Genomic DNA, 23,644 nt, shown 5'->3' on the forward strand with positions numbered 1-23,644 from the left:
GAGAAGGGAGATATGCATTTTAAAAATTCATTTTGAAAAATTACGTGTCATCTTTTAACTACTTATCTGCTTTAAAAGACTAGTTGATCTTTTATCTCTCAATGATTCTCTTGTTAGCATTATGTCTCATTCATCTTTGAGGCTCATTGCTTAAAAAATCACTGTTTAGGGACTAGCATTGTGGTGTAGCAGGTAAAGCTACTGTCTGCAATGCCAACATCCCATTTGGATGGTGGTTCATGTCCTGGCTACTCTACTTCCAATCCAGTTCCCTGCTGATGGCCTGGGAAAGACATCGGAGGATGGCCCAAATGTCTAGGACCCTACTATTCATATGGGAGACCTATATGGAGACTCCTGGTTCCCAGCTTTGGCCTGACTCAGCCCTGGCCATTGCAGAAGTGAACCAGTAGATGGAAGATCTCTCTGTCTCTCCCTCTCTCCCTATAACTCTGACTTTAAATAAATAAATAACTTTTTTTCTTTTTTTTTTTTTTTCTGACAGGCAGAGTTAGTGAGAGAGAGAGAGACAGAGAGAAAGGTCTTCCTTTTCCGTTGGTTCACCCCACAAATGGTTGCTATGGCCGGCATGCTGTGGCCGGCGCACTGCGCTGATCCAAAGCCAGGAGCCAGGTGCTTCCTCCTGGCCTCCCATGTGGGTGCAGGGCCCAAGCACTTAGGCCATCCTCCACTGCCTTCCCGGGTCACAGCAGAGAGCTGGACTGGAAGAATTCGGCACCCCAACCAGGACTAGAACCCAAGGTGCCAGCACCACAGGCGGAGGATTAGCCAAGTGAGCTGTGGCGCTGGCCAATAAATAACTTTTTTAAAAATTAAAAATCCTTGTTTAATCAGGTTGATCTTTAGCAACTGTTTTCTATTGTCTCAGATTTGAACTCAGATTCAGAGTATGAATTATGTGCTAATAAATTAATAGAGAGAATCAACATAAATATTCTTTTGCACAATTATTAGTTTTATTTAAAAATTTTTACAAATTGAGGTAAATTGATAAATGAAAATTTTACATATTTAAAAGTATACAATGCAAATTTTAAAAAGATATATTTATTTACTTGAAAGGGAGAGAGAGGACAGAGAGAGAGAGAGAAAGAGAAAGAGAGAGAGAGAGAGAGAGACAGAGAGAGAGACAGAGAGAGAGAGAGAGAAAACACTTCAACTCTATATGCTGGTTCACTCCCTAAATGGCCACAACAGGCAGGTCTGGATCAGGCTGTAGCCAGGACCCAAGAACTCTATCATGCTCTCCTAAATAAGAGGCAGGTGTGCAAGTACTTGGGCCATCTTCTACTGCTTTCCCAGGCTAATTAGCAGGAAACTGGATCTGAAGCAGAACAGCTGGGACTTGACCAGCACTCTGATGGCATGATGCTGGGCCCTATGATGTTTTCACATACATTAGGAAACAATCACTGCAATCAGGCTTATATTTATCACCTCACATGTTGCCATTTGTGTGTGTATGGTGAACATATTTAAAATCTAACATCTTAGCTAATTGCAAGTAGACTCTGGAGTGTCACCTGTTGTCACCATGCACATTGTCGAACCTTTGTACTGTCTGACCAGTGTCATCCCATTTCCCCATCCTCAGACCCTGGAAACCACCATTCCACTCTCTACTTCTTTGACTTATTTAGAATGCACATGTGAGTAATATCATGCAGTAATTGTCTTTGTGTGCCTGGCTTGTTTCACTTCATATAATGGCCTCTTGTTTGATCCATGTCACAGATAGCAGAAGGTTCAGTGGTATTATATCCCATGTTTTCTTTCTCTGTTCATCTACTGATGGGCACTTAGGTTGATCCTGTGTCTTAGCTGTTGTGAATGAAGCTGCACTGAACCTGGAGCGCAGACATCTTTTTGGCATACTGAGCCCTTTCCTCTCACGTATCCATTGCAAGTGTCACTATAAACACCTACCTCAGGATGGACACAGTTATAGGAGTGCCAGCCATAAAGGTGAAGACAACTGTGATGAAGAAAACACCAAGGAATATGGGCAAGTTTGTACACTGGGTTTCACATTTTCCAGCTTTAGCCTCAAAGCTTAAGCCTTCTGCAGTCAATGTCGTTTCTGTTTTCTTTTCAGTACAGGAACAGTTATAATATAGCTGTAAAAATATCAGACATAAAGAGACAGTGTTTACTTTGAAAATATATTTATATTAATTGCAAATTGGGTGATACTTAGATATAGCAAACACAGGCACACTGTCTGAGTCCATAGACAACTGTGGGGAGCAATCCGGACTAGACTAAGTTACTCGAATTAAGACTTATTCTATGCATCTGCTCTCCCACAATATGGCGCTGGGAGAGAAGTAAACAGCTTCTACCCAGCTGCCTCTCACCAACTTGACAAGCTGCAGGAGCTGCTCCTGATTGGAGGAGAGCAGCGTACTTGGCGTGTGGGCAGCCGAGTTGGGATTGGCGGAGGAGGACTATAAAGGAGGAGAGAGATGGCATGCACGGGGAACATCTATGGGGAACATCTAAGGGGAACACCTGTGCAGCCCCCGAGAAGAGAGCCGGCCGGCGGTGTGCCGCTCCCCTGCGGAAGTGGGGAATGCGGCCAGGGGGAACTGCCCTTCCACGGAGGTGGAAGGGATAGTAGCCAACCCGGGAAGAACCAGCAGCAAACCCGGGGAGGGCCGAGCAGACGAAAGAACAGCTCAGGGTCCTGTGTCGTTCCTCCACGAAGAGGGGGAGCGACATAATGGTGCCGTGACTCGGATATGAAGCCTAGGCAGGACTCTGTGTCGTTCCTCCACGAAGAGGGGGAGCGACAGACAACAAAGAATTCTGAGTACTAACCCCTAAGAAATGAAGCAAAGGAAACAAACCAAATGTAGGAAGCAGAATGGCTTAAGTTTGAATATTTTGACCATTACTTCAAATTATAATCTATCATTGGCTCCTGACTTGTGAAACAGATAGGAGAAATTACAATAGTTACTTCATACTAGACTACTTTCAATAGACCATAGTTGTTCAAATAATGTTTTACACTAACTTTCTTCCCTTCCATTACAGAAGGAAAACTGGCATCCTTAGAGATAATCATCATCTTCACTAGTGTGCAAAAACAAACACTACAATTTTGACAAGTGCCATCATAAAATTAACTAATGCCTCCTAACACCTTGAAAAAATTGTTGCTTTTAACCACAATTTTCTGAACATTTTTGAATTGAGTGCAAACCATATCCTTCTTAAAATGGTACATTTAGAATATTAGAATAGAAGTTATTTTACTTAGAATTACATATCAACAATTTATCATACAAAATATGAGTGTATATATATACATTAATAATATGAAATGTAGGAAGGCAACATGATAAAATAAAAAGTATTTTCTTTGTAAGAGAAATAATTTAGTATCCAGCTCATTTCATTTAACAGGATGTCTTCCTTTAATGGGGGGCTAAAATTAAAAAAAAAATCAATAAGCAAAAATGAAAGAAATGCCTGTGTGTAAGTTTTGTTGCAAATACAGTGTTTTGTCAAACTTAGCTTTACATCTTTGACAAACTGTTAATTATATATTACTATAGTTTTAATGATTTTTATGGCTATTTTAGAATTTACTTTATGAGAATAAAGTTGGAAACCTTTTCATTTGATAATTGTTTATAGCCCTTGCCTATTTTCCTACTAAATGATGGGCTTTTATTTTTTATTTGTTGAAATATTTAATGAAGCATTAAGCATTTGATTATAATGTAAATTAAAAATATGTTATCTCAAAAATAATAAACAAAACAAACAAAATTCAGAAGTTTATAAGTTTCTTAGGTATAATTATTTCTTAGAGTATTTGATGCTTCATCTCCATGCCTCGTATAAATCTTTTGCACATGTAAGACCTTAACAAAATCAGAGCAGACTGGCAAAGTCAAAGAGAAAAGGTGCTCTCTTTGTTCCAAAGTCCAGAGTCCCTTCTTGGGTGCCAATTCAAAGAAAATGGTACTAATTCAGGAAAACCAAATATGCAAATGACACCTCCACATTGACCATGACCTACTCCACAATCAGTTACGTCAGAAAACTTAGAAAATGTTTCCTATCCAGATGAAACTACATGACTCCCCACATAAAAGAACACATCGGCCTTCGATATAACTCTGAGTCAACAGCCTGTAGTTTGGGTCACTGATTTGACATGTAAGACCAATATTTCTATGAATAAACATCTACTGTTGTTTATTGTGTTATTAAAATACATTTTGCCTATAAGAAAAATATTTCAGAAGAAAAAAGCACTCTGAGAATCAGTGTATTTTTATGTAGACTGATTGGGTATAAAAATACCAAGACAAACATAAAATTTGGGGGTCAAAACAACTAGAAGACAATTTTTTATGTGTGATGGCAATTATCTTAGCATTTAGCAAAAAATATGAATGCCAGTTTAACTATATAAAAATAATCAACTATGCTGGCATTCTGTTATTGTTGTGTGAATATATTTTGTTTTTGGTTTTCTTTGAACATGATTATCTTTGTCCATCCATCCTTAATTATGGAAGTAAAATCCTTCTAATAATTTAACTACCTGTCATACTCTTCTGATCAAAGTCAATTCAATTTATTGATCATATTTAAATACAGGAAAATGCTACTTATTTAACGTTCAAAAGAATTGACATATAGAGGCTGGCATGGAATAGTAGGTAAAGCCACTGTCTTTGATGTCGGCATCCCATACAGGCACTGGTTGATGTCCCAGCTGCTCCACTTCCATTCCTGATCCCTGCTAGTGGCCTGAGAAAAGTAGTGAAAGACGGCCCAAGTGTTTGGGTCCCTGCACTCATGTGGGATTCCTGGATGAGGCTCCTGGCTCCTGGCTTCAGCCTGGCTCAGCCCTGGCTGTTGCAGCCATCTGGTGAGTAAATCAGCAGATGAAAAATCCACCTCTCTCTCTTTTCCCCCATGGCTCTGACTTTCAAAAAAAGCCTTTTAAAAAAGAATTGCTATATAATTTATTTATGTACAAATATTTTCTCATAATCAGTTGATCTTTATATAGGAAAAAGAATGTCATTTCACTATTCTGTATTTCAAATGTTCAATATTTTCATAAAACTCTTACATATTTTATTCATTATGGTCTCACTCCATACTATGAACTCCTCACAGGTCCTTTTAAAGTTATCACATTACCTACTAATGCAAAATATATTATGTACCATGCACAATCTGAATAATACACACTTCCAAGACTCTTAAATTTAGCTAAAATGAACTGTTTATTCTCTTAAACTATATAACTATTAAAAAGAAAGGGCACTGGAGTAAACTAATATTCATTGTAATCCAAAATTACAATTAAATTTGTATTTGATAATGAATGAATGATTTGGACATTTTAAAATATATCCAGAGTGAATCACTTAAACAAATATTTATTTTCTATTACACATCTTACACTTAAGAAAAATAAGACAGGTGTTGGGTACTACGTGGGATGCCTGCAGTCTGTGTCAGAATACCTAGGTTCAAGTTCAGCTCTGCTCTCCATTCCAGCTTCCTGTTAATGCACACCCTGGGAGGCAGCAGGTGGTGCCTCAAGTAGTTGGGTCTCTACTACCCACATGAGAGACTGGGAGCAAGTTTCCTGCTCTGGGCTTTGGCCTAGCCAAGTCCTGGCTTTTGCAGGTATTTGAGGAGTAAATCCATGCATGGAAAATCTCTTTCTCTCTTTCAAAAAAAATACAAATAATTGATTTATTTTTTGAAAGAGTAAGTATGTTTCTTGCCTCCAAGTATCTTAAACTGTCGTTGAGTAAAAACAAAACAAAAAGGGAAATATTCTTTTCACTACTACAAGAGAAGTGCTATTGCAAAGTAGTATGCGAGTAGAGTAACTGCCTAAATGATATTTCAGCAAATTGTGTGAGGTATGAAGGGAGACTGTCGCTCCCCCTCTTCGTGGAGGAACGACACAGGACCCTGAGCTGTTCTTTCGTCTGCTCGGCCCTCCCCGGGTTTGCTGCTGGTTCTTCCCGGGTTGGCTACTATCCCTTCCACCTCCGTGGAAGGGCAGTTCCCCCTGGCCACATTCCCCACTTCCGCAGGGGAGCGGCACACCGCCGGCCGGCTTTCTCGGGGGCTGCACGGGTTCCCTTAGATGTTCCCCATAGATGTTCCCGGTGCATGCCGTCTCTCTCCTCCTTTATAGTCCTCCTCCGCCAATCCTAACTCGGCTTCCCACACGCCGAGTACGCTGCTCTCCTCCAATCAGGAGCAAGTCCTACAGTTTATTAGTTGAACTGGAGGCAGCTGTGCGGAAGCTGTTTACTTCTCTCCCAGCGCCATATTGTGGGAGAGCAGATGCATAGAATAAGTCTTAATTCCAGTAACTCAGTCTAGTCCGGTTTGCTCCCCACAGGAGACCAGTCTTTTTACTGCAGGGGTCAAAGGCTGCTTAATGCAGGAGGAGGTGCAGCAGGAAAAGAACAGGCAGGCGCATGAGCCCCCTGCAGGGATCAAAAAAGACAACTACAAACCCACAAATGGGGGGCAAGGTGGTACAGCTCTTAGGACTCTACTTTACTGCCTGCCTTCATATCAGAGTGCCTGGTTTGTGTCCTGGCTCCTCCAGTCCAGATTCAACTTCCTACTAAAGTGTATCTTGCAAGTAAGTAAAGGATGGCTCAAGTATTTAGGTCCCTGCCACTCAAGTGGGAGACCGGGACTGGGTCTCCAGGTTCCTGAATTTGACCAGGCCAACTCCTGGCTGTTGTGGGCACTTAGGCAGTGGGCATTTAGTTCTCTGTGTTTCAGATAAATTGAAAATAAATTAAGTAAATAAAAAATGTTTTTTAAATGCACAAACACATTGCCTCTTTAAGGGGAAAGTAGCAGACACAGTTACCTTTGGCTTCGATTTTGAAACAGTGTTTAAACAACCTGCAAAGCAGGGAGAAAAATATTGGACTCCATCCCCTCCACAGAGCGGATAATAGTATGATCGCAAACAGTTACAGTTGGCATTGCAAGGGGCACTCAAGTTTCCTAGTTCTCCTGTCCTGCGAACAAGAAAAGAAAGAAGGATAAAGTGTTTATGCCACCCCATTCAGTGAACAGTTCAAAAGCCCTGGGTTACAGCTTGCAAGTCGATCTAGCATTCATTCACTCATCACATGATGACTGAAGGAAAAAACACGTGTCTGCCTCGCCCATGCAGCTCAGGGAGAGGCACTAAAAGCACTGGCTATAGAACAGAGTGTCTGTCGGTGATAAGAAAAACGGGGTAGAGGAAGGGAAGAAAGCAGGTTTTCTCTCTGTGACTTTTCTCTGAGGGCTGGCCCTGTGGATCTCAGGGGCACTGCAGACCTGCACCAACACACCCAACAACACTCTCCCGAGTTGTGGCAACCAGAATCTCTCCAGACACTGCCACATCGGCTCGGGGTGCAGGCAAAATTCTAAACCTAGAGGATGAATGACATCACGCTGTACAACACACTAGTGTCAGCCTCAGGAAACCTTAGGCCTAGAGATGCTACTTTCATATTCTTCGCCAAAGGTTAATTTTCCTGGTCCCCAGATCCAGTGTTGTCACAGGCTGCCCCTTAACAGGAAGCAACATCTTTCCTACCATGGAGGGTTGCTTTCTAAAGACAGAGGTTTCCCCAGCCCCTCATTCATTTATTCATAAGTCATTCATGCGTTCACTGTATGCTGGGCAAGCACTAGGCAGCAGGAATACGAAACTGTGAGTACAACCATTTGTGTCCTCTGCGATTTCAGTCTTGGAGCAGAGGTGGACACATACAAGGAGGCACCAACGTGCTGATTGTGCCTGGAGACGTCTCCCATGTGCGCTTCAGAAACTTTGAGGAATGTCACCCTAACAGAAACCGAAGTTTACAGAAGGGAGCCTGCAGCAGCCGCTGTCTGAGTCTTGGATAAGGGCTCGGGGTGAGCTGAGAGAATGGGAAAGACTAAGGCACTTCAGAAAAACATGGTACCAAGGCGCAGGCTGAGGAACAGCATCCTGTTTGCAGAAACACAGGTGCTGCCTGTGGAGGAGAGTGATGGGGACTGTAGCTGGAAAGCAGTCAGGGGCCAGACTGGTGAGGGTCTCATGGGCCTTATTAAATACAAGGAGCTAGGGGTCGGCACTGTGGCACAGCAGGTTAAGCTGCCACCTGTGATGTTGGCATCTCTTTAAGAGTGCCAGTTTAGGTTCAGATCCAGTTCCCTGCTAATGAGCCTGGAAAAGCAGTGGAGGATGGCCCAATTGCTTGGGCCCCTGCCACCCACATGGGAGACAAGGATAGAAGCTCCTGGCTTCTGCCTGGCCCATTCCTAACTACTGGGACCATTTGAGGAGTGAACCAACAAATAGAAACGCTCACTCACACACTCTCTCTCTCTGCCTTTCAAATAAATCTTTTATATATAAAAAAGGAATTATAACCTATTGGCAAAAGGTAACCTAAAATATTTTTATATTGCAAGGTGACATTGTCAAAAGTTAATTTTAAAGAAACAACCCTTGGAGTTCTCCAAGTAAGAATTAGAAGGGCGGGGGGGGGGGGGACCAGCTACAACACTCCAGACAGCAGGTGAGGACAAATAAAGGAGAACTGAAACAGAACACAACACTACAGGAAACAGACTGTGGGAAAACTGCATCTGAAATGAGAAGTGGCGACTGACTGAAGATGACCCCTCTTCCTAGTAAGGAGGGAAGTCAAAATTGACTTCTAGTGATGAGGTGGAAGGAGAACAGATTTCAGGGACAAGGTGATGTGTGTGGTTTTACAGATGCTGAGATTAAGAGTCTTAATTCTGGCCAAGAAGTCCAGCCCACAGGTGGGTATCTTTTTAAATATCCATCTATATATAGATGAAGCAGAAACCAAGTATGTGGAGTAAAAAGAGTGCAGGGGTCCCGGCAGTAGACGTATTCATGGAATACATAATGAACTCCAATTATATTCCACACTGCTTAAAGTGGCAGAATTAGATGTAAAGGAAGGAGGGGCTGGCATTGCGGCACAACAGATTAAGCCACTGCCTATAGCGCTGGATTCCCATATGGGCACAGGTTCAAGCTCCAGCAGCTCTACTTCCAATCCAGCTGCATGGTAACCTACCTGGGAAAGCAGTGAAAATGACCATGCTTTGGCCCCTGCTACCTACAAAGGAAACCCAGATGGAGTTCCTGGCTCCTGACTTCGGCCTGGTCTGGCCCCAGCTGTTGTGGCCATTTGTGGGAGTGAAGCAATGGATGAAAGCTCTTTCTCTCTCTGTTACTTCGATGATAACCTATGTGCTAAACTATCCAGAACTTTCCACCTTTACAAATAGAGCACACAGGAAAGGCTGTTTGTTGGACTGGATTTTGGTACAGTTTATAAGGGTGTAAGCTGAATCTGCATAATTCATCTCTACCTACCTTTCAACATTTTTAGATATTCTATATGCAGATTAAACCTAAATTTGGTTTAAACTGGTTGCTGAACCTAACCCTCACTTTTTATAGCATTTACACCCTTGTTTTAGCATATTCCCCCTCCCCTTTCCTTCTTCTCAAATCTTGATCTGTCCAAATTCTTTGTATCCTTAAAGGATATTTAAACCTCCATTTTGCTAGTTACTACATCATGAAGCTCTCCTTGAGTCTATCAAATAAACTGAAGGAAAAAAAAAAAACCTCCTTCTTTTGGATTTTATAACAATGCCCCATTACCTAATGCATTGTTGTAGGGATTTTGCCATAAAGGTCAGCCAGAGGAAACATTCCACAAAGAATGAATGAGTGTAATGGAGTGTAACAAAACACTGCTCGAGAAAGCTCAGCTTCACATAAATGTACAAGAATGACAGGTACTTGAAGAGTAGCAACAAATCCCGATAATTGTTATTGGCAAATCTTTCCAAAGCACATTTTATTTGTGTCATGTGAATGTCATGTTATACAAAAGTATAGTCCTTGACCTAGCGTGCTAGCTCCCTCAACGACCTCACACACACACACAATGAAAAAATTAATGCAGTACCTTGAGCTATAATACACACTGCTGTGAAATGCCCTCCTTCAGAATCCCCTATTCATGGCTTAGAATTTCAAAGCAAAACAAATTAGATGAAGGAAGATCCCAAGCCAGTTACAGACAGGAACATGTCTACAGGTCAGAACAAGTTATTTATTTCTCTGCCACAAACAAGAATTTCTCAGTAAATGCAACAATGATTTGCATTACCTAGGACTAGCTTCATTTTAATTTCTCTTCTACTGCTTTCAGCCCACATGTTAAGAAATTTTTATCACAGAGTCATTTTCATTTTAAAAAATTAAATCAGTGGGAACATACAATATGAAATTCTCCACAGGATGTTGTCTCAAATCTGTTTTCTGTTGTTATAACAAAGTGTCTGGGACTCAGTAATTTATAAAAAAGGAGGAATGGAGGAGGAGGAGGGAGAGGAGGAGGAGGCAGAGGATGAGGAAGAATAGGGGGATGGGGAGGAGGAGCAGCAGGAGGGGGAGGAGAAAGAAGGGGAGAGGAAGAGAAGGAGGAGGAGGAGATTTGGCTAAAGGTTCTGGAGGCTGGGTAGCCCAGTAGCACTGGGCCTGCAAAACCCCTCCTGCTTCTTCATGACATGGCAGAGGGCATCACACGTGAGACAGTGCAAGCTGCTAGCTCAGGTCGCACTGCCTTTTCTTACAAAACGACTAAGCCTCCATGGGGGCCCCATCCTCATGACTTCACCTCAAAGTAATTACTTCCAGAAGACTCATCTCCTATTTAATCTGATTTTGGAGATTAAACACGTGAAGTTTTCATGGACACATCTGAAGCTCAGCAGATGTGAATCCCTCAAAGGTAAATATTACGTTGCAATAACATTTTGTGCCCCTGAGCCAAGAACAGTACCCAGTACCATGCTCTCTAAATACTCTCAACTTTTAAGAAGATATCAGTTATTTAAATTTTAAAAAAGAAATGATATATTCTCAGTCAGCCAATTCTTCAGGGCAGGCCTTTAGAAGAATTTAAGAAACTGGTTAAGACACCCATGTACCTCAGAATCAATCCTTAAGGCATTTGGATCTGGCATGGAAAACCAAGACACTCTGGCAAAAAAAAAAAAAAAAAAAAAAAAAAAAGACCTAAATGAAAGATCTCTGTGAGTGAGATCCCAGTGGAAGAACGGGCCATCAAAGAAGGAGGCACTTTTCTCTGAAGGGAGGAGAGAACTTCCACTTTAATTATGGCCTTGTCTAAATAAGCTCAGAGTTTGTGAACTCAAGAGGCTTCCATAGCCTTGGCAGCTCATGACAAGAGCCTCGGGTGATTACTGACATTATAAATAAGAGTGTCAATTGTTAATTCAACAACAGGAGTCACTGTGCACTTACTCCCTATGTAGGATCTCTGCCCTTAATGTGTTGTACTCTGAGAATTCATGATAAAACTAGTCTTCAAACACTACTTTATACTTTGTGTGTCTATGTAGGTGCAAACTGTTTAAATCTTTACTTAGTATATACTAAGTTGATCTTCTGTATATAAAGATAATTAAAAATAAATCTTAATGAAGAATGGGATGGGAGAAGGAGTAGGAGATGGGATGGTTTGCGGGTGAGAGGGTGGTTGGGGGGGGGACCACTATAATCCAAAAGTTGTACTTTGAAATTTATATTTATTAAATAAAAGTTTTCTAAAAAAAGAAAAAACTACCTGGGGTTTGAATATGTCTCCAGCTCCTGACTCCAGCTTCCTACTAATGCAGACTGTGGAAGGGAGCAGGTGATGGCTCAAGAAATTGGGTTCCTGCCACCTGTGTAGGAGACCTGAACTGAATTTCTAGCTGCTAGCTTCAGCCCAAGCCTAGCCTAAGGCATTGCAGGTATTTGAGAAATGAACCCACAGATGGGCGCTCTGTCTGGTGTACCCACTTGACTCTCTATGCTCCCTGTCATGTGTACTTACCTCTGTCTCCCTAATAAATAAATCAAAATTATTTTTAATAAAAAATGAAGCTAATTCCTCACCATTTAAGAAGGCATATATATTTGGAAATTCAGGTTTAGTTTATTACTTTGATATTAATACCAAAAAGCACTGAATATACTTACCCATTATATGATTCAGACACACCAGCAAATGGCCGATTTTCACATTTGGCATAAATAAACACAAAACTCAGCACAAGTGCAACCCCAGATGTGGCTAGTGCAAACCTCATTGTATTTTTACATGTCATTTTGAATTTCGAGACAATGACACCACCTAAAATCTGACCAAGAGCAGCTCCAGGAATTAAAACAGCCCCTAAAGAGACAGAAGACACAGAGAGTAAGAAAACACACAAGTCTAATCAGTAACATATTAACAATTGGAAAATACCAAAAATGGGCACAGAAGTATGATTTAACATATAACAGTATTCACTTGATATAGAAATATATGCATAAATGAGTTAATAGTTCCACTGCGGGATTAATAAAATTTAATATTGAGCACTCAGATAAGTACACTTTCTCTTTAAGCCTCATAGCCTTTGTCTCTCTCAGTCAGTACAATAGGTTGCCTAATGTTATCCAAAGAAAAATCTAGCATAGTAAAGGGAATTCATTGGATTCAGTAAGAACAAAGAAAATGTTTTACCTCCAAGGGTAGCAGCAAAGCTGGATGTCAATCCAAACTGATTTTCAATAAATTTAGGTAAAAATGTAGCAAATCCAGTGGTAACTAAGGCTTCTGAAGAAGTTGATAGAACTAAACACATAAAGACAGTATTCCTCATCAAATTCTAAAGAAAAAATACAGTTCACCAAATGAATAATTATGATTATACTGCAAAGTGCAGCAGGAGCATGGTATCATGGTGAGATGGCAGAATTCTTAACAAACACAACATAATGAACTGTAAGATTACAGCATTTCCTCCAACACAAGAATGTAACTATGGATAATTAACAGATTCACGGATACAATGGTGAGAAAATTTATGTGAGATATTATAAAACCCTGATTCATCAATATTTTGATTATGCTTTTATCACAAGGAACCAAGGAAAGGCAGCAAAAATCTGCTTAGAAAGGTTTGCTTCCTCAGACTCACTGTGACTCCCCAGGCTGTTTAAGTTTTTATTGTGCTTTGAATTCCTGTATGCACTAAGCAGAGAATTTGAGAGTGTGAGGAGGGATGAGAATGGCAGGTAAGTAACAAGCGTGCAGTACTATTCCATGACTAAAGGGCTCAGTAATTAGAACCTTTGATGGGTTTGAGGTTAAGCAATTTTAAACAGCTATATGCATTGCTGGACCTCCTAGAATATTGTAGAACTATAGAGAAGAATACAGAGATTTATTTTTAACATATTTAGTCACAAAATAAAAACTAAATTATACTTCAAGAATATTCAGTGCAAAAAATTTCATAAAACTGGGACACACACACACACACACACACACACACAGGAATTACAAAGGAGCAAGTTAAGAGATTTTCAAAGTCAGAGCCACGCCACATAACCTAAGACTAACAAGGGTGACAAAAGGAGAAAAAGTATGTGGATGGAGACGTGCTAATAACTTAATAATAATAACAGAAAATACTTAAGTCCTCCAACTGAAAAAGATAATAGATTCCCAGGAAGGATTAATGCAAAAAAAGCCACATTGTTAGATATAAAGTAGATTTCCTGAAATCAAAGTTAAATGGAAAAGCACACGCAGACTTACAGATGGAAGAGTCAGAACCATACCAACAGGGAACTCCTCAACTGCAATATGTTTACACAGAGAAGAGCAACGGTGGCCACAGAACACTGGGATCAAAGGAAAGAAGGATCCCCCAAGTCCACATCATTCAGACAGTCAGGGACAAGTAGGCAGGACCCAAGCAAGGGAACCAGCAATAAGATACCACCCACAGGGACCTGAGTCCAGGCATAAGGCCTTAAGGACAAAAATAGCAATGGTGAGAAATGGAAATGGAAATTAGAACTTATAAAGTAAACAGAAATATATAAAAATAGAGGCGAATCACTGTAAGATAATAGTAGTACTTAAAACTATGAGCAATCTCAGCTAACACAGGAATGTTCCTGTGTGAGGGACCAGGAGGGGAGTGTTGAAAAGTGAGCAGAGTGGAGGTATAAAAACATGGTAAGGCTTTCATTTGAGAAGGAGACAAAAATAATAATAATTTCATATTTTTAAAAGTAAAGTTGTAAATTCTCTTAAGAACAGAACTTTCATGATGCTAAAATTAAAGAATGTTTTCTGCTGAGTTCAACAGAATGAACTATACAACTTCTGTTTCCTTGACCTCAAATTCAAACCAAGTTACCACTGACCACCATCTCTTCCACAACAGAAAAATATTAATCTGCATTCTCAAATATATCTGCAATTCAGTGGTAACTGATCAATCCATTACACAGGGAAGTGGCACAAAATAATGGGCTATAGAGCTAAGAAGAAACCACTAAGTACTATTATTGCCATTGCTATTGCTAACGCTCTTTCAACCTTTGGACTCTGGAATAGTTTTCATTTTCTCAAAGAGAATAAAACTACCTCTGAAGAGTATTTTATAAGAGCTAGAGGGGAGGGCATTTGGTAGAGTAGTTAAGATGCCACTTGGGTGGCCCACATCCCATTTAGGAGTGTCTGGGTTCAAGTCCCAGCTCCACTTCAATTCCAGCTTACTGCTAATGAGAACCCTGTAATACAGCTGGTGATGGCTCAAGCACTTGAGTCCCCGCTACCCACAAGGGAGACTCAGATTGAGTTCCAGGCTTCCAACTTCAGCCTGGCCTGGTTGTTGCAGGCATTTTGAGAGTAAAAGAGCAGATGGAAGATCTCATTCTGTCTGGTTCTCTCTCTCTTTCATTTTGCTACATTAAAAATAAAATGACAATTAACAAAAATTTTAAAGAAAAAGCTTAGAACACTGGTAAATAAGCAAATAACTCTGAAAAGATTTGTTTGTGTGTGTGAGTATAAATGCCTATGTGGCCATTTAAGTGACTATGTAATATATGTATGCATTACATATACACACATGTGGAGTTGTACACGTATGTGAGCATTGTGTACATCAAGGAGAGTGATATAGGAACAGCACAGGTCTTTTTGTTGTGGTTTTTGTTTGTTTGTTTTTACCTTTAGAGCAGCTGGAAAATCTTTAAAGCTTTTTCCAAAATTCTCATCTGTGTGTTGTGAGGAGCTACTCTTATTCTGATGAGTCTGGGAAATTTTTTCAGCTTGAATTTTTGCTGTACCTAGAAACAAAGCAAATGTATTTGCTCTATCACTTCACTCTTTACTTCATAAAATGCTTATTTTTTAATGGACACAGACTTCCAAAGTATCTAACTTCCCTAACACAGATGTCAGTTCCTCTCTGTCAACACAATGGTACAAATATCTACATTGTCATCAGGCTGCTCCAGGCCACATGTTCGTCATCACTAGCTAGGGAAGTTCTAATCTGTCTGACATTAACAGGGGACAATTTTGTTATTTTCTATAAGATCTGTTAACATTTTTTCTTCCTTTTTCACTTGTTTCTCTTTTTCATCCTTTATATATTAAGGTACATTTATGTGGGGTTTTTTTCACCTTTTCTGCCTTTAACAAGTTTGGCAAATGAAATAGTATTTGCCATGTATCATCATGTCTCTTTAATTTTTAATAAAAAATAGTAGAGTATGATGAATATCAGAAACGTCAAAATATGGAATCATGAATTAGATTGCCCAGGATCAAAACCAATTAGTAAGTCCATTTATTTCTTGTCTCCCAACTCCTGGTTCCAAAAAGAATCATATAGGGCTGGCATTGTGGCAAAATGGGTTAAACCTCTGCTTGTGATACCAGCATCCCATATTGGTGGGTCACTTCCAATCTACCTCTCTGCTACTGTGCCTGGGAAGGCAGTGAATGTTGGCCTAAGAACTTGGACTCCTGCCATCCACATAGGAGACCCAGATAGAGTTCTTGGCTTCTGGCTTCAACCTGCTCCAGCCCTGGTTGTTATGAACATTTGGGGAGTAAACCAGTGGACTGAAGATCTCTCTCTGTCATCCTGCCTTTCAAAGAAATAAATCATAAAAAAAAAGATAATGCTGTACTCTAATGTAAATAAACAAGAAAAAACTGGGTATTTTCAACCTAGAAAAAAATACTGCTAGACATGTATTTTAATTACACAATAATAAAGAGGCAAGACCTCATTAAAAGAGGAATAAGTAGTCTTTCCTATCAACCTTTTCTTTTGTGACAAGCTAGTACTGAAATATGGTAAAATAATAATAATGATAATGTGTACTGCACCATTATTTAGGTGACAATTTTAAAAATTAGTACTTTTACTTTCAATTACAAACAATTAAGAATTATTTTAGGTAAATGTGTCCTTGAAATTGATGACTTGCTTAATTCAGAATAATAGCTTAAAAGCTATTGTATCTTGTTACACATAAAGCAAAAATTCTAGGGGCTGGCACTGTGGCTGTAGTAAGCTAAGTCTCTACTTGTGCTGCTGAAAGCCCATATGGGTGCCAGTTTATGTAGTCCTAGCTGCTCCTCTTTGGATCTAGCTCTCTGCTAGTGGCCTGAGAAAGCAGTGGAAGAAGGTCTAAGTGCTTGGGTCCCTGCACCCACAAGGGAGACCCAGATGGAGTTCTTGGTTCCTGGCTTCGGATCGGCCCAGTTCCGATCACTGTGGCTATTTGGGGAGTGAACCAGTTTCTCTCCCTCTCTCTGTCTGTAACTCTACCTCTCAAATAAATAAATAAAATCTTTTTTAAAAACAAAATTCTATATTAAAAATAATAAACAAATTTAGTAAGTAGTTAGGTGGTATATAGATAATTTTGTTAATTATTAATTTACCAATTACTGTTATTAATAAAGAAAAGTCATGAATATTAAGATTCCACTGAACATGAATATTAAGACATCCAATATTTCCTAAAACAAACATTGGCAGTCAAATGCTTTCATAGGCAGACAACTCAAATTATCTAACAAAAATAGCATGACTGTATGGTCTTATTAGTCACAGAAAACAACATGTGACTTAGAAAGAAGCTCCCTGATTTCCAAGAAAGAAAGCATATTTACCTGGCAAATGTTTTGGGAAACATGAGAAAGGTATTATCAAAGACCATGCAAAGAGCCAACAAATGAGGAATCCAATCCACCACGCCCCCAGCCAGCGGGGGTCATCCTCAGTGATATCAGTGCTGTCAGCAAAGAAAACAAGAGGTCAAGATCAACTCCATCTCGTTAATAACACTCACTTATGACCAACACTTACTTTATAATTCAAGTGCATACGGTAGAATATTATTGTAAATTTAAATGGAACTATTAACAACAGGTAGCAGACAGATATATGTGTTGCAAGAATTATGATTGGGGTCGGCACCGTGGCTCACTTGGTTAATCCTCCGCCTGCGGCACTGGCATCCCATATGGGTACCAGGTTCTAGTCCCGGTTGCTCCTCTTCCAGTCCAGCTCTCTGTTGTGGCCCAGGAGGGCAGTGGAGGATGGCCCAAGTTCTTGGGCTCCTGCTCCCACATGGGAGACCAGAAAGAGGCACCTGGCTCCTGGCTTCAGATCGGTGCGGCCTTTTGGGGAGTGAACCAGCAGAAGGAAGACCTTTCTCTCTTTCTCTCTCTCTCACTGTCTATAGCTCTACTTGTCAAAAAAAAAAAAAAAAAAGATTCATGATTTAGGGACTGGCATGGTAGTATGCTAGTTAAGCCACTGCTTGTGCCACTGCCATACCACATGAGTGCCAGTTTGAGTCCTAGATGCTCCATTTCCCATTCATCTCCCTGCTAATGTGCCTGGGAAAGCAGCAGAAGATGGTCCAAATACTTGGGTCCCTGATACCCACGTGAGAGACCTGGATGGAGTTCCTGGCTCCTGGCTTCAGCCTGGCACAGCTCTGGCTTTTGTGGCCATTTGGGGAGTGAATCAACAGGTGAAAGATTTCTCCCCCTCTCTTTCTCTGCTTCTCCCTCTCTCTCTGTTACTATGCCTTTCAAATAAATAAATATTTTTTTAAAAAAGAACAATGGTTTACAAAGTATTTTCAAATGACAATATGACACAACAGCTTAAGATATTTAATAGCAAATATTTCAAATATTTGAAAACATACATAGAATTTCTGAATATTCTTTATTTAACTTTGGCTAAGCATTTCTCTGCTGCTGTATTAAATTAGAAAAAACTCACTGCAAATCCCTATGTTAGAAGTCCATATAGTGTGCTTCAGTTATGGCATTTCTTAAAATTTGAAATTATTCTTACAGTGATTTATTGACTCTATTTTATAATAGGCCTCATATTTTACAATCAGCAGGCCCTTTGCAAAATTACACCATCCCTAGTACTCATCTAATTCTCCACAGAAATGAAAATGTCCTTTCTCAAAAACCTGACTCTGTTTCTGTAAGCTCTTTTATAGTCTCTAAAAGATTAACCCAGGACCAGCAGCTCAGACAGCACATCACAAATCCATGACCCCATTTTCTTATTCACTGCCCATAGTCACACAAAGCATAGTGCAGTCATGATTCCTACTGGTAAAGTGAGAAAATACGGCCTTGGCAAAGGTCATTAACTTCTCAATTCAGTAAAAGAAGGGGGAATTCAGTGGTTAAGAGGGGGATTTTGGAGTCAAAAGGTCTGCTTCAGTTTATGTCTTGGTCACTTACCAACTTGTGTGTATCAACTACTCCCAGGATTATCAAGAGGATTAAATAAAATAGTGTAGTAAGTTAACACACAAACCATATCATGGGGAACATAGCACAGGACAAATGCGTGTTACTAATTAGGATCTTTCACTGTCACTGATGTGAAGGCAGCACAGCTGTGATTATGACTTGAATGGCGCTAGTACAGAACTTCCTAGATCACACACCTTGCAGACTGCTTCGCCTATCTACCCCCTTCTATATCTACTGAAAACATAAACAACTTTTATTAAATTCTCAGTTTTGAAAAATTCCTGGCATCCGATATATGTTTTTTATTTCACCAGGCGATTCCACTGAACATCCTCATCTATAAACAATTACAACACAAAGAGATGATGTGGCACACATGCATAAAGAAATATGCAAAGATACCATACTATATAAAAACTGTGTGTCCTCAGTTTTATTTCCCAAAAAGCGCCTCATGGGAAACCCTTCTATGATGTTAGCATTGTTAAAAGTAATGAAATGCAAATAAAGGACAAATAGATACTGCCTTGCCTTAGTCCCATTGCAACATCAATGTACATGGTGAGCAGCTGTCCTCCCAACACGTAGCCTATGGCAGGGCCTAAGATGGACATAGAGTAGCCAATTCCTAGGAGAACAAAGACATTGAAAGTAGTCATTTGTACATCTTTGCTTGACATGGCTAGTGATAGCAAGAAAGAGATATTTCACTGTAGAAATATCTAAATGATAAGATTCACATCAAAATTACACAAATTACTATCTCAGTGCTATCTTCCAATCAACAGTCAAATCAAGAAGTCTAAAATGTACCACCCAATGCAAAAGCTGTTGGATGTACTAATATCTGTAACAAATCGAACAATTATAAATCTATGGAAAGTTATAACTTGTGGCAGGAGTAGTTTATCTACTATTTTACTGATAGTGCTAATAATTATAGTTTATAATCTTGTGGAAGAAAATGATGTGAAACAAGAAGGCTTTTCACTCTGCACTCGTTCAGAAAGCATTCCTCATCTTGTGCTACAGTAGCTGACTTCAGAACCTGGATCTGCTAAGTCTGCTTCTTCAACACAGGCCATTAGCTAAACTTTCTGCTCTCAGAGACCCTCTCCACTTTCACTAGCAGGAGAATTAAATAAAGCTCATCTCTGTCAGATGTCTAAAAGTTTAACATATAACTACATTTTTGTAAAAAACATTCATGCATATACTAGTGTCCTGATGAACTGCCACCATCCAGATATCAAAATTAACTGCTGAGATTCTCACCCTAATGCATTAAAGAAGAGAAACTTTGCTTTATAGACAAACTTAGCATACATCAATGACAAAAATGACCTGCAAAGTAGCTACGTCTCCAAAGAGATCACACAAGATGAAATGAAAATATATATGAACTTTCATTGATCTGCCAACTATCTTAATTTATATTACAGCTCTATTTTAAAATGTGAAAATATATTAGTAGATATATTAAGGTATGTATTTCTGAAGCTACTTCAGAAAGTTCATGAAGAAACTAAATAGTAATTTTATATTGGTGCAAAAAAAATGCATAGGGTTTTAAAAATATGAACTTCTCATCAACTTTTAAAAGTACTTTATGTACATAAATATAAAGGATTCATGCTCAAAATTTTATGGATAAAGGTACATAATTAAAAATGCTGGCGATCAGTGATTTGAAAATTACTTTTGGTAACAGACCTTTATATGTTTTATAATTTCTGATTTGGACTGGGGAGCCTCTGTCAGGCTGGACTACACGTACTAACTTACAGTGACTGTGGCAATGCATCTCCTTATGTTGAAATAATAGACTTATAAACAGAAAACACATGTACAAAAAGTTAAGTAGGGCCGGCACTGTGGCTCACTTGGTTAATTCTCCACCTGCGGTGCCAGTATCCCATATGGGCACTGGGTTCTAGTCCCAGTTGCTCCTCTTCCAGTCCAGCTCTCTGCTGTGGCCTGGTAGGGCAGTGGAGGATGGCCCAAGTGCTTGGGTTCCTGCACCCGCATGGGAGGCCAGGAGGAAGCACCTGGCTCCTGGCTTCAGATCGATGTAGTGCCAGCCATGGTGGCCATTTGGGGGGTGAACCAACGGAATGAAGACCTTTTTCTCTGTCTCTCCCTCTCCCTGTCTCTACCTCTCAAATAAATCAATAAAATAAAATCTTAAAAAAAAAGTTATGCAGTATATCAGAGTGCCTGGTTCAATTCACAGCCTCAGACGCCGATCCCAGCTTCCTGCTAATGTGGACCCTGAGAGACAGCAGATAGGGCTCCAGTCATTGGGTCCCTATCCTCCATGTGGGAGACAGATTGGCTTCCCTACTCCCAACCTTGGCCCAGCCCAGTAATGGCCACTGCAGGAATCTGGAGAGCAACCAGGTAACTAGAAGAGAGGAGCTGTCTCATCTCTCTCCTTCACTCCTCTCCCTCCTCCCTCCCTCCCTCCTTCTGTCTCTCCACCCTTAGATAAATAAAAATTAATTAATCAATTTAAAAATTATGCAGTAAGTATATGTGGAACCATGCGTAATCTAGTGAGCTCTACCTCTACATCAAGGAGGGAATTTAAAAAGAAAAACTATGCTACCAGATATTAGATCACAAAGGGAAAAATTGCTTAATAAATATACCGTGTGTATACACACACACACACACATTCACTCACACACACACACATGCACTCACACAAAGATTTCATTTAAGATGGAAAACTCCATAGAGTTTCTGAGCATCTGGTGGTTTCTTTAGTGGATGCCTGTAATCTAGGATGTAATGCCACACAAAACAGTAGAGCTCAATCTCCCCATGTCCAGAGCAGGAAACAGAGCAAGACAGCAACCAAAATCACTGCATTCATTGACTGACTCAGTACAAGCAGCAAGTAACTAAACAAATAAAAGTCACATGGCATTTATCGCATAAAAACACCTAGGCCATTACAACTAATTTTTAATAAACCTATGTTAGCCTTTACTTACAAAACAAAACAGAACAATAAAATCATACTGAGACAGCTGTGCCTGAGAATAACTCACCTATATAGAGAGAAGACGTGTGTGTGGGTGCAGAGTCATCGATGAAGGCTGTTCCCAGGGTGTAGAGAGGGGTTCCCCCCATGCCCAACAGCAGTTGTCCCAGGATGAAGACATACAGATAGTTAGAAAGTGAGGACGTTGAGGAGGTACAACTGGTGCTGTTCCTTGCTGTTAAGCAAGTATCTTTGATGGGAAAAAAAATTAATTGTGAGTTTACAGAAATTTAATAATTTATATATCTATCCCACAAATTAAACTCACCTAACATAACTTTATTAAATTATTTCTTCCAATCATTTCACTTTGGTTAAATTTAAATTACTTTAGAGAAAATCACCATGTCAAAATTCAGAAAATATAGAACAAAATTGAGATACATTGCATTAAGAATCAAAAGAAATTTTCAGATAAACAAACATAATTAATGCAAGAGGTAACAGGAACAATAGTTTTTTAATTAAGAAAGAAAAAACTACCCTTTATTTTTTCTAAATCATAAGAATAATATGACCACCATAGTGAATTTATATACCTTAAACATATTTGAAAAATGAACTTAACTTGTACAATATCTGGGCCAAAACAGTAATCCTGAATATTCATTACAAAGCAGCAATGCTAAAGTTGTATCTAATGTGTTATAGCTCAAATTATTTCATAAAACTTTTATGAAGCAATACTTAGAGCCATAGGGTATTCTTTTGAATATTATCAAAGGAAAAACTGATATCTTTAAGAATTGATCAAAATCTTATTTAAAATCACATTCACATTAAAGACTAACTACTATAGTATATACCTATTTTCCAAATTCATCTGATAAAACATTAATGGACTGAAATGCTTGTTAAAAATAGTATCCTCGGGGCTGGCACTGTGGTGTAGCAGGTGAAGCTGCCGCCTACAGTGCCAGCATCCTATATGGGGTTCAGTTCAAGACCCAGCTGCTCCACTTCTGATCCAGCTCTCTGCTATGGCCTAGGAAAGCAGCAGAAGACGACCCAAGTGCTTGGGTCCCTGTACCACTGTGGGAAGCTCCTGGCTCCTGGCTTCGAATGGGCCCAGCTCTGGCTGTTGAGGCTATTTGGGGAGTGAACCAGCTAATGGAAGACCTCGCTCTGCCTCTGCCTCTCTGTAATTCTCCCTTTCAAATAAGTAAATAAATCTTAAAAAAAAAAAAATACTATCCTCCTGGGGCAAGCTAAGCCACTGCCCACAAAGCCAGTATTCCATATCACAGCACCAGTTCAAGACCTGGCTGCTTGGCTACTCCATTTCTGATCTCTCTCTCTGCTAATGGGCCTGGGAAGGCAGTAGAAGCTGGTTCAAGTACCCAGGCATCAGCCCCTGCCATCCATGTGAGAGATCTGGATGGAGTTTAAGGCTTTGGACTTTATGGATGGAAGACTCCTCTCTCTCTCCACCCGCTCCCATCTCTATCTGTAATTCTGCTTTTCTAATAAATAAAATAAAATCTAAAAGCAAAACAAAACTACTACTCCTTGCTCTTTCTCTTTGAATCTGGTGTAGTCCTCAAGGATCTGCATTTTAACAATCATCTCAACTAATTCTATTTTTTTATTTCCTTGATATCAGATGAAGATGTATTATTTCTTTGTGGATAAGAAAAGGCCACCAAAGCACAAATCCTGAGAATCTCCATCTGGGATTTTTTACTATTAATTGAAATGAAGAAATTAAATTCATGGTCATCAAACTATGGGGTGTAACTGATGCATAAAACATGTATTCTTGGGGGCCGGCACTGTGGCGGGACAGGTAAAGCCGCCACCTGCAGTGCTGGCATCCTATATGGGTGCTGATTCGAGT

General features: G+C 39.8%; 1 protein-coding gene across 4 annotated transcripts in view; it reads right to left on the reverse strand.

Annotated features, from left to right (window-relative positions):
- Positions 1–23,644, reverse strand: part of SLCO4C1 (solute carrier organic anion transporter family member 4C1) — a 69,134-nt gene that overhangs the window by 10,003 nt on the left and 35,487 nt on the right. For 3 of the 4 annotated variants that reach the window (XM_002713954.6, XM_070056886.2, XM_089313067.1), the window contains 8 exons: positions 21,815–21,997; positions 19,290–19,386; positions 17,136–17,257; positions 15,171–15,289; positions 12,663–12,807; positions 12,131–12,326; positions 6,908–7,061; positions 1,948–2,138 (listed from right to left, as the gene is read on the reverse strand). In XM_002713954.6, coding sequence (XP_002714000.1) covers positions 1,948–2,138; positions 6,908–7,061; positions 12,131–12,326; positions 12,663–12,807; positions 15,171–15,289; positions 17,136–17,257; positions 19,290–19,386; positions 21,815–21,997 — 1,207 coding nt within the window. Of the gene's footprint in view, positions 1–1,947; positions 2,139–6,907; positions 7,062–12,130; positions 12,327–12,662; positions 12,808–15,170; positions 15,290–17,135; positions 17,258–19,289; positions 19,387–21,814; positions 21,998–23,644 lie in introns of those variants that run through there. The other variant, XR_016220558.1, reaches the window with a different exon arrangement.

The sequence above is a fragment of the Oryctolagus cuniculus genome, chromosome 14 (genome assembly GCF_051225735.1).
Source record: "Oryctolagus cuniculus isolate XC-2025 breed Fujian yellow rabbit chromosome 14, ASM5122573v1, whole genome shotgun sequence".
Lineage (NCBI taxonomy): Eukaryota > Metazoa > Chordata > Mammalia > Lagomorpha > Leporidae > Oryctolagus > Oryctolagus cuniculus.